Source organism: Aythya ferina, assembly GCF_964211825.1.
Source record: "Aythya ferina genome assembly, chromosome: Z".
NCBI classification, from domain to species: Eukaryota; Metazoa; Chordata; class Aves; order Anseriformes; family Anatidae; genus Aythya; species Aythya ferina.
In genome coordinates, this window is record NC_140299.1 from 12525028 (window position 1) to 12538983 (window position 13956).

General features: G+C 37.0%; 1 protein-coding gene across 4 annotated transcripts in view; it reads right to left on the reverse strand.

The window, feature by feature from the left end:
* Positions 1-13916, reverse strand: part of LMBRD2 (LMBR1 domain containing 2) — a 38536-nt gene extending 24620 nt beyond the window's left edge. Inside the window, exons 1-7 of one of the 4 annotated variants that reach the window (XM_084503774.1) lie at positions 13773-13916; positions 13442-13512; positions 6323-6550; positions 5808-5887; positions 3542-3637; positions 2560-2727; positions 1438-1648 (exon numbers count right to left, since the gene is read on the reverse strand). In XM_084503774.1, coding sequence (XP_084359900.1) covers positions 1438-1648; positions 2560-2727; positions 3542-3637; positions 5808-5887; positions 6323-6496 — 729 coding nt within the window. In that variant the 5' untranslated portion in view covers positions 6497-6550; positions 13442-13512; positions 13773-13916. Of the gene's footprint in view, positions 1-1437; positions 1649-2559; positions 2728-3541; positions 3638-5807; positions 5888-6322; positions 6551-12925; positions 13053-13072; positions 13160-13441; positions 13513-13772 lie in introns of those variants that run through there. The other 3 variants (XM_084503775.1, XM_084503776.1, XM_084503777.1) reach the window with 3 other exon arrangements.
* Between the last annotated feature and the right edge of the window lie 40 nt (positions 13917-13956).

Consider the following 13956-nt stretch of genomic DNA (forward strand, 5'->3'; position numbering starts at 1 on the left):
ACAGTTCTGTATCTAGTTACAGTGATGTTTAAAAGGCTGTTCTAACAGGTGGGTTTCAGTAATTCAGAATTCCCTCTGAATCTATTGAGCTAAAAATTTTCATTATATAGTACGTACAATAGTATGATACGGAAAGCCAAACAAAACCCTGAGAGAATGTCTGTAAAGGTCATTCCTAACATTCAGCACTGTCAAGTACTGCACCAGAATAATAAAAAAAAATAAATTAAACCAAACAATTTTGTTAAGTGTCCTTTAGTACTATGATTACTAGAGTTTTAGTAATGTCTTCCTCTGATAAAGCAAAAGCATAAGTTTAAGAGGGTGAGAGCTAAAATTTGGTGATTTGCAGCAATGTATAACTTACAATCAAGTTCTCAGAGTCAGCACTGAATTCTTAAGAATTTTTGCTTATCATCAAGTATTTCACTGTTCTTATGAAGGTTAGAAAGTAGAGAAAATATACTGGCCAAGAATTCTAAAGGAATAGTGCAATTGTTTATAGATTGAAAGAAAGAGTATAGTACCAGATCTTAATTCTTGAAACAAGATTTTATGCATTATGTTGTTAATGCATAATAATATGTTGGGTAAGACAATCTCAAAACCTATCATTCTACTAAAGAACAGTCCAGTACAAAACAGCAAGTGCTACTAGCTTGATAAGCAAAGTTTTTGATGCTCTTTTTCTAGTAAATTTTGTAATAAATTTTGTCTTTGAAATACTGTTATTGAAGGAGTGAAGATTCTACTATTATTTTCTTTGGTGACAGGTCAAAATAAGTTACCACCCTACCCTACAAATCTTCTGAAATATTACTTCTAAGCCATGGTATTAAATCAGTACAGCAAGCAAGAGCAATTCAATGGGTTGGATTTCCATTCTGTTTTTGAACTACATAAAAGACAATTGCTTACGCACACAAGCAATAATAATAGTGTCTCTTTCAAGAGAAACTCTTTGAAAAACCAGTGATCTATCTATTCTGTTCTCAAAAGGCACACACTGTAGTCTTGCAAATTCAACTTAAAAATTCTCCAAGATTGCAGAAACACGCTGGAAGCAGAGTACACAAGCAAGACATATATGTTTTGCTAGTGTTCCTGCAAATCATTTGTACACTAGATTTTCAAGCATCACTCTGGAATGTTATTAGTCACCAATATTACTCCAGAAGGGACAGTAAAAGAAAAAAAAAACAACAAATTATGACCATCAAGTTGCCATGAGATACAGGTTCTTCTATTTCTCTTTTGATTTTTATCAAAGTGTCATTTAGTTTCATCAAGTGGCACACTATGATGATTTTCTTAATTTACAGATACTTCAAATTTCATGCTACTTGTGCTTCTTGCCAAGAAGTACATAACACCAGGAAATTCAGAGATGAACAACAGCAGCCTTCACTTATTTCACAGCAAAATCTGGTTACTTACCTCCATAACATCCTCTAAATTTTCCTCTGCATCTGCTTTTTCAGTCATCAGTTTGGCGGCTTTGAAATAGGTCTTCATAAGAAGATAACCCCTCTTAGCCCCATTCCAGTGAGAACGAGGAATTTCCACCAAACCGTAGCCCAAAAGCAGCACGAGAAGAAAGAGACCCCATGTGTTTGCAGCAGCTATCCCAATAGTCTGAAGTTGGTTCCTTCAAAACAAACAGAAAAAGAAAAACAAATTACAACCTGCTTCCCACCTGCAAGAAAGTAACTTTAAAGTATCTGTGCTCCAAGAGGGCTTTCAAATTTACAGGAACAAACTCAGTATCATCTGTAATTCTTGTCTAGGCCCAGTCTGCTGCTTTGGTGCATTTAAAGCTGCCATGATTTTTCCCTACCTATCACATTTCTGAAAACAGCAAAATGTTCTTTTAAGTGTACCCTCTCTGGAGAGAGACGTAAGCATTTGTTCTCAAAATACGTTCCTTTAGGAAAGGAAATGAACTTAGCAAATGTAATTAAAATGAGATCAAAACACCATAATTGGAATCTCTCTAAGAAACAGCCTCAGAACCCAGGATTAGTATTTCAGAAACAGAAGTTGAAAGCAACTAGGCAGTTCAAAACAGCGTAACAGAATTTACTACTCTATCTAGCATGGAAGAATATCAGCAGTGTTATAACTATCAATTATTTTAAAATTATCTTATGAGCTTTAAGTAGAATCTACAGTAGACACAAGTATTACACAGGAAATACTGTCAAAGATGTTTTGAAAGCACTAAGAAAAAGTTTCAGCACTAGAGACACAAATACATTTTCAGTGAGGGAAAAAAATATCACTGCAAATAGAAAAACAATTCCCCTGCCTTACAAAAAAAAAAAACAAAAAAACAGAAAGCTACAAGACAAAACTCCTACAAAGTCAAATGATCTCTTTCCATTCAAAAAAAAACAAAAAAAAAACAAAATTCTGCCTAGCAAAAATCAGATCAACTGTTTGTTTTAAAGACATATTTTATCCTCAGAACATGCTTACACTGGACTTTTTTTCTTTTACATTTTTTATTACATATATTTTTTTAAGAATTCATGCAAGTACTTACAACATTACTCTTACCATTGTAAATTGAACTTTGGGTTTACAGCAACATATATTAAAAATGCTCCAAAAATCAGCAAGTAAGTGCCGTAGTAGATTGCATTCTCAATCAATGCAGTTTTAATCTTTCCAGTAATGGAGAACCCTCCTGACCTAGCATAGGACTGCATGAAAGGTAGCAGAATCCTAGGAAGAAAGCAAACAATACCAAAAAGTAGCTTATCAGTGGCAAGATACTGAGACAGGAGTGTTTAAGTTAAAGGCTCTCATGCTTCTAACAAAATGAGCTATGTTTTTATCCTAGGTGTACCAGTCTGAGGGTAAACCTTAAAAAAAGTTGTAGATAAAAGCAAATACGGTTAGCTTTACTATTAAAAAAAAAAAAAAAAAAAAAAACTCTTAATCAAGAGCTCACTACCAATTTTCTTGACTGAGCTACAAAAATAATACAAGGATGGGCTGATCACAGACCATACGTCAATCTAAACCAAAAGCACAATCTGTTTGCTGTAACTGTATCTATAGCTTTATATAGTATGATCCAATAAAACCAAATACTTTACAATATTATTCAGAAATTACGCAAATTATTCATAGCATTATTTTGATGTCCTGTAGTCTAGAATACAATCTTTTCCACACAATCTCCCCATGAAAATGGTTGTGTAAACTGCTCAGTTTCAATTACAGAAGTGAACTAAGGGTAAATAATTGTGACCTGAAGAGAAGAACCAAAAAAAAAAAACACCAAAAAAAGAAACACCAAAAAAAAAAACCACCAAAAACTCTACACTAATTGTGTAGAGTTTCTACACAAATTTTTTTCTACACAAATTTTTCTAATTGTTAGAGAAATTTCATCTCTAACAAATATATATATACTATATCATATATATTATTTTATTTATATATATATATACATATATATATTACATATACTGCTCAGGTGTTAGACATAATTTATACTTTTAGCAGTCCAACTGTTGTTCCTTTGTCTTACCATGTTAAAAACTGTGATGTCCAGTACACAACACGCCAGAAAATTGGCATAATTCCATCAGGAATATAACTCCATGGTTTGAAACATTTTTGCTTGCTGTAAAAACATAAGAAAATTTATTATTAGTTGTCAGGTCAATAGTGTAGATTTTTTTTATAGATTTTTTTCTATAAATTCCCCTACCAAGGATGGACTTTGAAAAAAGCAAAAAAGTAATACACTACTATTTAAGTAGGTAATCATCAACCACTTCAGCAAAGAATAAACTGTATTTCCATGTAAAAATTTAGCATTCTCCCTTAAAAATAAGGTATCTGGACAGGATGGCTTTTTAAAAAAAAATATATAGAGGAGTGTACTGTGTTTTTAGGACTAATAAATAAATGTTGTTTAAAAGTCAGCTTGAAGACTAAAGAGAATGGAACAATTTTAGTAAGCAATTTACTGGTTCAATTTTTCTTTCTGTGCAGGGAGTTCTTAATGCAAAGAAAAAAACCTTTCTGTAGACAGAAGACCATTCAGCTTTAGCTAGTGCAGGAGATTATTCAGGAGTATCTAGGGAGTCCATCACCTACACATACTACCTACACCACTTAGTGGTAACAAAGTATATTAGTTGTTCTGTTACCCAGTTGGCTTTAGTCAGACTTTCATGAACTTTCATGTTGAGACAGTATTTTTCTGACAGGTAGCACTTACTTCAGGAAACCTAAAAAAGTCCTCAGAGCCTTTTAGAAAGAAGAGAGCAAGTGACAAAGTGGCCACCTACACTAAAACTTTTTTTTTTTTTTTTTTACCCCCTCCACCTATCTGGGTAATGAAATATTGGTGAGTCAAGGGGTAATATCACCAATTTAATAGGAGTATCTATTGAGAAATAATTGATGTTTTCCAGAGTCAAACTAGTTAAGCCTGTGTTGTGAGTTTTTATATGCATAGCCTAAATATTTTCAGAACTATCAAATTACCATTGTATGACAGGCTGCGTGACTAAACATTTCAAAGTTTTAAGAGCTGATTTGCACTAACAGTATCTATGCAATTAGGTTAATATCCCTATTTGATAAGTCATATACTATAGTACAACACCCATCAGCATACTCTTGAATTATAGGTAAATTAAAAGGCTATTAAGTCTTCAAATCATGTATTTACTTATGTTTAATTAACACACACTGAGTAGTCTTAAATAGAAGGTTAAAAGTTGTATCACTCAATCTGGCATTTTACAGTTCTACCACTGATATATGCCTTTCAGGTAGTCTCCACTTTGGGGTAACAAACCTGGTAATACATGACACATAACCAAAACTTTGAATGTTCTAAACATCTTACAGGTCCTACAGTGCATGTATCTACATAGTGTGGAAATAGCTAACGGAGATGGAAGAGCCACATGCAAAAGGAGCCGACGTTCACCTACATTCCCCACACTTTAGGGATGATCTCCTTCCTGCCTGAGAAGAGCAAGCAGGCCGTTGTTACTTTGGTAGTATACAATCAATTTAGTTAACTGCGAAATTTCTAGCCAGGGAGGTTCAGACTGGACATTAGGAAAATGTTATTTACCTTGAGGGTGGCCAAACACTGAGAGAGGCTTTTTAGGGAGGTGGCTGACGCCCTATGCTTGACAGTGCTCAAGAGGCAATTGGATAATGCCCTCAGTAACATGCTTTATTTCTGGTTAGCCCCAAGGTGGTCTGGAGTTGGACTCAATCTTTGAAGATCATCTGAACTATTCCAGGATACAATATCCAACTGAACTATTCTATTCTAACTCCAATTATTATATGTGCCATTACAATAATAAGTAGATATGTTGCTTGCATATAAGATAAGTCTACTAATCTCCACATTCATGACATGTAAAATTATCTTTCCTTCATAATCTTAAAGGCTCCTGATCTGAAAATATAAGCTTTCACCAAGGCATCTCCTGACAGATGAGCAAAGTTAGAAGGAAGCTCTTTGAACAACCCTACATCACTTTAACAATAGAAGAAATGATGATGACATGAAAAAAATAAATAGCAATACTTCGTTAATCAATTAGAACTATTGTTATTACAAATAAATGCCTACCAACAGATGCGCTTTTCTTCACCTTCTCTTCCCTCACCCCCTTACTATGCTTACTTTTTTTTTCACATCACACAAATAACGTTTATTTATTAGTCCTAAAAACACAGTACACTCCTATAATTTTAAAAAAGCCATAAAATACTTATTTAAGAACACTCGAACAAAGAAAACATACAACTCATACCTTGGAGCAAGAGTAACATAAGAGCCATTACTTTCCACCGGGCTGGAGTTAACAGCAAGCTTGCATCGATTATAAATTGTCTAAAAAGACAAAAAAAAAATTTTTAATCAGTGATAAGCAAAAAATACATTGTTAATCTAAAAATAACAAGTCCCATTTTTAATGATAATTCCTGTCCTCTGAATTTACATTTGGGAGCAATTTATCTAATGCTGAAAACAACACTTAATCGGCAGGACAATTAAGTAAACAATTGAAAGTGTTTTTATGCTGTTCAAACAGATTAAAAAAATGCTATAAAAATTCTGAAACATTTCAAAGATTCATTTACTGATGAAATTAACAAAATTAACTGTAAACAGAGAAATAGTCATGCAAAAGTGATATGTTTAGTTTAAAAAGATACTATTTGAAAACATTATTTGCTTTTTAAGATATTATCTTCTGCAATTAAGAGTCAAAAAAAAAAAATACACATTTTACACAACAGAATGGAAAACCTTATAATTTCTTACCGTACTAACATCCAGAGGCAGTATAAACACAATAAGAAAGCAGAGATACCAAGCCAGTAATGTTGCTACGATCACCAGTCTATGCTGTTTCTTGAAGTCTCCATACCGATGAAGGAGGAATAAGGCCAGAAAAAAGACAAATACTATCTCAAGTCCCAAAGCTGCACCACTCATTATTGAAGGTTCAACTCCAGCCACGCAGTGCAGCTCACTGAAAGTGGATCAGAACTGTAACACAAGAAAACATTTCATTACATTAAGATATCTATACGTATGCAGAAAAGAGCTGTTTGTCAGTCATTTTTAAACATCCTAACAGACTTCACACAAGATTTCACACAAGGACACTGATCAGATGAACAAGATTTTCAGCAAGGTGCTTTGAAGTCCTTTGCAGAAATCAAAATATGATGTCATTCCAATTTGTCATTTCTAGCAACACAGCAGAACAACTCTAATTTGTGGTCCAGAAGATCCAGAAGTCAATTCTTCTGTCTGTTAATAAGATTATAGTCCTAATTTTTAGTATTAGTATGAATTCCAAAAGAAAAGCTATTCCTTTGTTTTTGTTCCCTTCTAGATGCAATCAACTGTTTTGGACAAAAGAAAGGTTAAAAAGTGAATGTTTCCAGAAAGCTACCAAGCAGTTTTTTTAAGATGAACCGTTTCTCAACCATGCATTTAAAATTTTCTACTCAGAATTAACAGAGCATAAAAATGCAGTGACATATACATTAGTGTACTTGTGATATGGCTCTTTTTAGATTTGAAATTTTATGTAAGAGACAACATATCAGCTGATTAATTCACCTTCCTACTCCTCTTCTGCTCTTCTTCAGAAGAGCACAGGTCTCAGTTCTTTCATATTAGACCTGCTATATTTTTCTTTCCTCTGCATCTATTTACTCTGTTACAGTCAGGACTGCTGTAAATACTTAGCCCATATTCACCATATTCATACAGGCATATCATTAAGTAAAGGGCCAGTGAGCAGCACAAATCTGTTAAGAGAAAATTTTACCAACTTGTTACATGGTTAAATTGCTTCTGGATTGATTTTTTTTTTTTTTTACATGTATCATTTTAATCACAGATACTTCATATATTAAAAAACAATAACAATTGTTTATTTCTCTGGTCAGACTCTGGCCTTTCCATCAAGGTTACCATTTTAGCTGGTTTCATTCAACTGAAATACTTCTTAGCATGGCTTCCTCACTGTTGTAATTTTAATTGCTTTCACTTTTCACTGGATTTCAAATATTTAAAAGAAGGGATACGACTAAAATTCCCTCAATTTACTTTTCAATTCCTTCAGAACTTGGTAAAATAAACCACTTATTTATTAAGCTCTCAGTATACTGCTTAAGCAGATATATATGAAAGCACAACTGAAAGTTGTCTTATTTCCAGTAAAGAAAATGGTTATTCTGTGTTTTTTTCCCTAAGGATTTGTTTCCCTCATTTGCTTCTTTTGCATTTCATTTCCAAACAGTGAAAGTAGTCTTTTTAATCCATTAGCTGTTGTCCACTGAGCATCCCATATGCTGGAAACAGATTGAGTTATCTTCTTGTATCTTATAAGAAAGGCATACCTGCACCTTTTATCTTTTATTTATCTTTGTATGTTTATTGTATAATTAGTATTTCTAATTATTTAATTATTCTGATAATTTTAATTAGAATCATTCTAGTTATTAATTATTTCTAATGTGAGGTCAAAGCATCCCCTTACTATCTGCCTGTACTACATTTTGGACAGACAATTTGTAAACTGTGAATCCAGGATACCTAACTAATTTCCGCATAACTTATTCTGAGGAAGTCCTTGTGCTTTCTATAGTGTTATTCTTGTTTCCTCAGAAAACAGAATATCTTTTCTAATTCTAGTATAATAGTGAATTCCACCAAAAAGTGTTTATTCTCCATTCATACTGACTTCATTAAGCCAGTGCTATCTGACATACGTAGCTTTGGGTGCCTATTATAGCCACACCTTGTGCTATGCAAATAAAATTATACAGCATATGCTCCGTGAGTCACAGCTATACAATGTTTTACTAGTCATACCTAAAGAGCTGCAACCAAGACAGAAGGTAAATTCTTTTGTGCAAGATGCTGCACTCAGTTTCTACCATGATAGGATCCAAAAAAGATTATAAACATGCACCAAATATACTAAAATAAAGAGGGAATTGAGTTGTACCATAATTTCAACCTTTTTCAAAGACAAAAGCAACTCCGTTAGTTATCAAACTAAACAACATCTTTTCTGTTCTTCACCTGGCTCCTATTTTAATCTCAAAACACAAAATGAAAGGCATCGTTTTGAAAGGCATACCCTCAGTAAGTTTGCAAATGACACCAAGTTAGGTGTGAGTGTTTATCTGCATGAGAGCAGGAGAGCTCTGAAGAGTAACCTGTGTGGGCTGGACCCATGGGCAGAGGCCAACTGTAAGAGGTTCAACAAGGCTCAGGGCCAGGTCCTGCACCTGGGGCACAACCCCCAATGCAAGGCTCGGGCAAGAGTGGCTGAAAAGTTCCCTTGGAAAGAGACCTGGGGGTATTGGTTGAGAGTTGGCTGAACACGAGCCACCAGCATGCTCAGGTGGCCAACAGCATCCTGGCTTGGATCAGGAATAGTGTGGCCAGTGATTGTCTGGGGAAGTGATTGTCTCCCTGTACTTGGCCCTGGTGAGGCCACACCTCGAGTACTGTGTTCAGTTTTGGGTCCCTCATTACAAGAAGGACATTGAGGTGCTTGAGCGGGTCCAGAGAAGGGCAACAAAACTGGTGAAGGGCCTAGAGAATGAGAATGAGTTTTATAAGAAGCAGCTGAGAGAGCTGGACTTCAATAGCCTGCAGAAGAGGCTCAGGGAAGACCTCATTGTACTTTACAATTACCTTAAAGGAGGCTGTAGTGAGGTGGGGATTTGGCTCTTCTCCCGAGCACCAAGTGGCAAGACGAGGGGAAATGGCCTCGAGTTGCATCAAGGAAGGTTTAGGTTGGATGTTAGGAGAAATTTCTTTATCAAAAAAGTTGTACAGCAGTTGTGTAGAGGAATAGGCTGCTCAGGGAAGTGGCTGAGTCACTGTGCCTGGAGGTCTTCAAGAAACGTGTAGAGGTAGAACTTAATACCATGGTTTAGGGGTGGACTAGGTTAAAGGTTGGACTAGATGATCTTAGAGGTCTTTTCCAACCTGAATGACTATGATTTTACCACGCTGCAACTAATGAAAAATTGTTTTGAAACAATGTATACACATTTTCAAAATTTCAGTTCAAAAATTTTTACAGAAAAAGATTAGAACTAGTTTCTAACACTAACTGCCTAATGCAAGGTAAGAAGCACAATGCTAGAGAGGAGCTCTTATTGCAAACAAAATTCTGCCCAATAGGACAGCCGTATTGCCATTATCATAGCACTAGAATTACTTGTATCAGGTCTTAAAATGTATTACTGCAGGGCATGCCTCTCTGTGGCAAGCAGCATTTGCCTCTGAACCTGGTCGTTAGCTCAAAGGTAAACTGCTTTCCCATAACTCCATTTCTTTGTTTTGACAGGCTTCTCACTATTAGCACATGACTCGCACATTACCAGCTGGCTGAAATTCCTAATCCTGTAAAGAATTTTCTCCTGAAATCAATGCTCTTGTTTATGCTTAGAATTTTCTTGTTTTGTTTCAGAGACAGGCAAAAATAGTACGTTTTTGATCTAATGAATGGAAGAGTTTGGTTACCCCCACACAGGACACAAGTTTCAAAATTCGGACATGAAATTTTGTGCGGTCTAAACCCAGCTAATAACTCTTAGCAAGCACCATCAAGAGTTCAGTTCACACTTAAATTATCTTGGAAACTGCCTACCATCAAGTCTTAAATTACCTTGCCAACCTCAAGACTAACCAAGCTCATGACCATCTACATTACAAATGAACTAACTACTCAGCCTGGTGCAGAAATACTCAGGTTACTACATGAAACAGCAGAAATAAAAACTACAATGTTATATAAAACCTCAAAGAAATTGTACTTAGTAACAGAGATACACTGACATTATATCATTAAAGAAGGCCTGAAAAGAGCAATGCATATTTGTGAAGAAAGGCCATTGGTCTCACTAAAGTGGACACCCAATTCCTCTTTAATCAGAAATTCCAGATTAGACTGTACTATAGGTTTATTATTTTCAAAATTTGTAGGTTATTTTACTAGCAGGTTGTTCATTTTGCAGACTAATGTAATTGCTGCTTTTGCCCATTCCAGGGGCAAAAAGCCTGTTTTTGTTGCTTTTCTTGAAATACTATAGGGTAAAGATCATCAAACCAAATTAAAAAAAAATTACATTTTAAGAAGTCTTGGATATTTCAGTTAAAACACTTGAAGAAGAAACAAGTAGATAGAGATTTCCTTGCCTTACTCTGTATTTTAAACTTTAATGCCAAAATTACATCAGAAAAAAATTGTCATCAAAGAGGCTACCAAACTATGAAAGAGATACCAAACACAGTAATGGACAATATTGACCGAGAGCCACAGCATACCGAAAAAAGCATCCGTGCAACAGCATCTCCTAACTCGATATGAATTCACAACTTTGGGGCAAGTATAAACCCAAAGCTGCCATCTCCAGCAAATACCAGTGGCCAGTTCCACAGTCACCTCTGGAGCAATGATCTCCAAGTTTCCACTGAATATCTTCCAGCACATTTACCTTTGCAAAAGACAAGTACGATCTGCCATGCCAGTACGATGTGACATGCTTCTGAAGCTTCTCCTACTCTGCAAAACTATGCTGTTAAGAATCCCTAAGTAAGACTTTACAGACATGCTTAAATTTTTTGGACTAACACTAAGATTTTGCCCAACACTAAGATTTTGACGCTACCATCTTTAAAGAATGAAATGGGCTAACCTCGTATTGTAGATATCATAAAAAGGGAAGAACAAGAGGTCAAGCCACATTTAAAAATAATCCCTTCAGACATCTTCACGCTCAAGTTTGCTTAGCATGTTGCTTTTTGTTTTTTTGTGTTGTTTTCGTCCAACTTCCATATTCTACAGTAACCTTTGCAGCATAGGGAATTTATAAGCAGTCAACAGACAGATGAAGAAAGTACTTCTAAATCTTAGCACAAAGAGAAAACTCTAAAAATTTAGATGAAAATCTAAAGAAAGATTTTAGAAAAGAAATAAAATTTTAGATGAAAATCTAAAGAAATAAACTATCCACGAGCTGCCAAAGAGAACTGACCAGATGTCGTGGTTTAACCCAGTCGGCAGCTAAACACCACATAGCCGTTCACTCACCCTCCGCCCTCCCTCTCTGGGATGGGGGAGAGAAATGGGAAAGTGAAGCCTGTGAGTTGAGATAAAGACAGTTTATTAAGACAGGAAAATACTAATAACAACAATAATAATAATAACAATGATGATAATAGTACTACTAATAATAATGTGTACAAACAAGTGATGCACAACGCAATTGCTCACCACCCGCTGACCGATGCCCTGCCTAACCCTGAGCAGCCAGCCCCAGTCCCCCAGCTAGCCACTCCTATATACTGTTCAGCATGACCCCAGATGGTATGGAATACCCCTTGGGCTAGTTTGGGTCACCTGTCCTGGGTCTGTCCCCTCGCAGCTCCTGCTGCACCCCCAGCCTGCCCGTTTGCAGGACGGAGCAAGAAGCTGAGACGTCCTTGGCTCAGTATAAGCACTGCTCTGCAACAATTAGAACATCGGGGTTTTATCAGCACTCTTCTCATCCTAAGCCAAAACATAGCATTCTACCAGCTACTAGGAAGAAAATTAACTCTGTCCTAACTGAAACCAGGACACCAGTTACTTGATTGCACTAATTGAGAGAAACAACCTCTGAGGTGAATCAAGAAAAGATATTCTACATAGCTTTGTTCTTCTAAGAAACTCTAGTCAGACTATGTACTGACTGGTATTTAATTAGTATTACCATAGTAATACTACACCACTAGTATATTGAAATGTAAAAAATAATGAAAATGATTAAACATTTAATTGTTGCTTTTAAACACTGTGGAAGAAAAAACGTTTTGTAACAGCTAATGACAATAAAATATAATACTGCACTGAGTCCATTCAAAGTGGCAGTATTCTCTGATTTGTTGTGAAACCAGGTGGTATAAGAAAAATGCTCTATTAGGGAAGATAAAGATTTTTGTGGTCAATAGCAAGCAAGGACCAGGAGCACAAATACAGGGGAAGTTTATTCACTTACTTGGCACTGTCTCACACTAATAAAGAATAGTAAGTACCACAAAGTCTGATACTTTCATAGAGTTAAGGGGAACACTCTGGAAAAAAAACATATTGAAGAAGACAATCTGCATGGAGGAACTAAAATTGAAGAAGAAATGAAAGCTGTACAGTTGCAATATGAATACAAAAAAAGAAAAAAAAAAACAAACAGAAATTGCTACCCGGAGTGCCAGACGACTGTTCTCACACAAAACAGGTGTCCATCAGCAGGAGGTCAGTCACATGATTACAACCCTAACATTGCCGTAAGACAAACACACTATTTGGAAATCCAGAACTTTAAAAAAATAATAATTGAACTTTACCCCTTTCAGCAAATTCCTCTCCTTTCAATTTCCTGTGAAATTAAAAGGATTGACAAATGGCAGAGATGCTGCTGAACAGAGGATTAAATACAACCAGCTTCTATTTTTTTTTAAACTGAAAAAACCCACTCTCCTTCATTTGATTACCTACTTGAGCAAGCAGTAAATCACCGTTCCATAGCTTTAGTTAAAAACAGCACCGGTTGCCACTCGTTCTGTTCAAAGATTACGTGACTGCCCATTTGAGTCGCCCCACTGACGACACCCAACCAAGCAGCTGTGCACGATTTGCCACGCGTTTCACTCCCACCCCTGCCTTTGCAGGCACCTCTCCCCGCCACCACCGACTGCACAACGGGTGGCATTGACAAGCGAGCTGCTGACTCAGCACCCAGAATTCGGGCCTCCATCCCCCAAAATTTCAGAATACGTTGTTCATTCAGGAAGCCTAAGGACAGCGTCGGGAATGGCCTTGCTACAGGAAGGGCAGCCTGACGGGAGCGTGCGCTCACTGACCTGCAGGGCACGGCCCTGAGACGCTCCGCAAACACTCCGATGCGTGCTCATAACACAGGTGCTCGGGGGCCCTGAAAAAAAAGAGGAGGAAAGGAGATTAATTGATAAAAATGGAGATGCTGATTGCAGTGCCTGTTCCCTTCCCCTCCCCTCCCTTCCTTCCAATGCCCCTTCCCTTCCCTTCCCCTCCCCTCCCTCTTCCCCTTCCTTTCATCTTTCCTCTTCCCTCTCCCTTCCTCTTCTTTTCCTCTTTCCTTCTCCTCTCCCTTCCCTTCTCCTCTCCCTTCTCCTCTCCCTTCCCCTCCCCCTTCCCCTCTCCCCGTCCCCTCACCGCCTCAGCCGCCGCCCTCCTCACAGGAGACGCCTCAGGGCCGCTGCGGGCAGCGAGCCGGCCGACATTTCCCCCTCACCAACCCCCTGGCCCTGCTGCTGCTGCTGCTGCTGCTGCTGTCGCCGCCGCCACCATCCCTCCTCTTCCTCCTCCTCCTGGTCGCTGTCGTCGTTTCGGCCTTGTC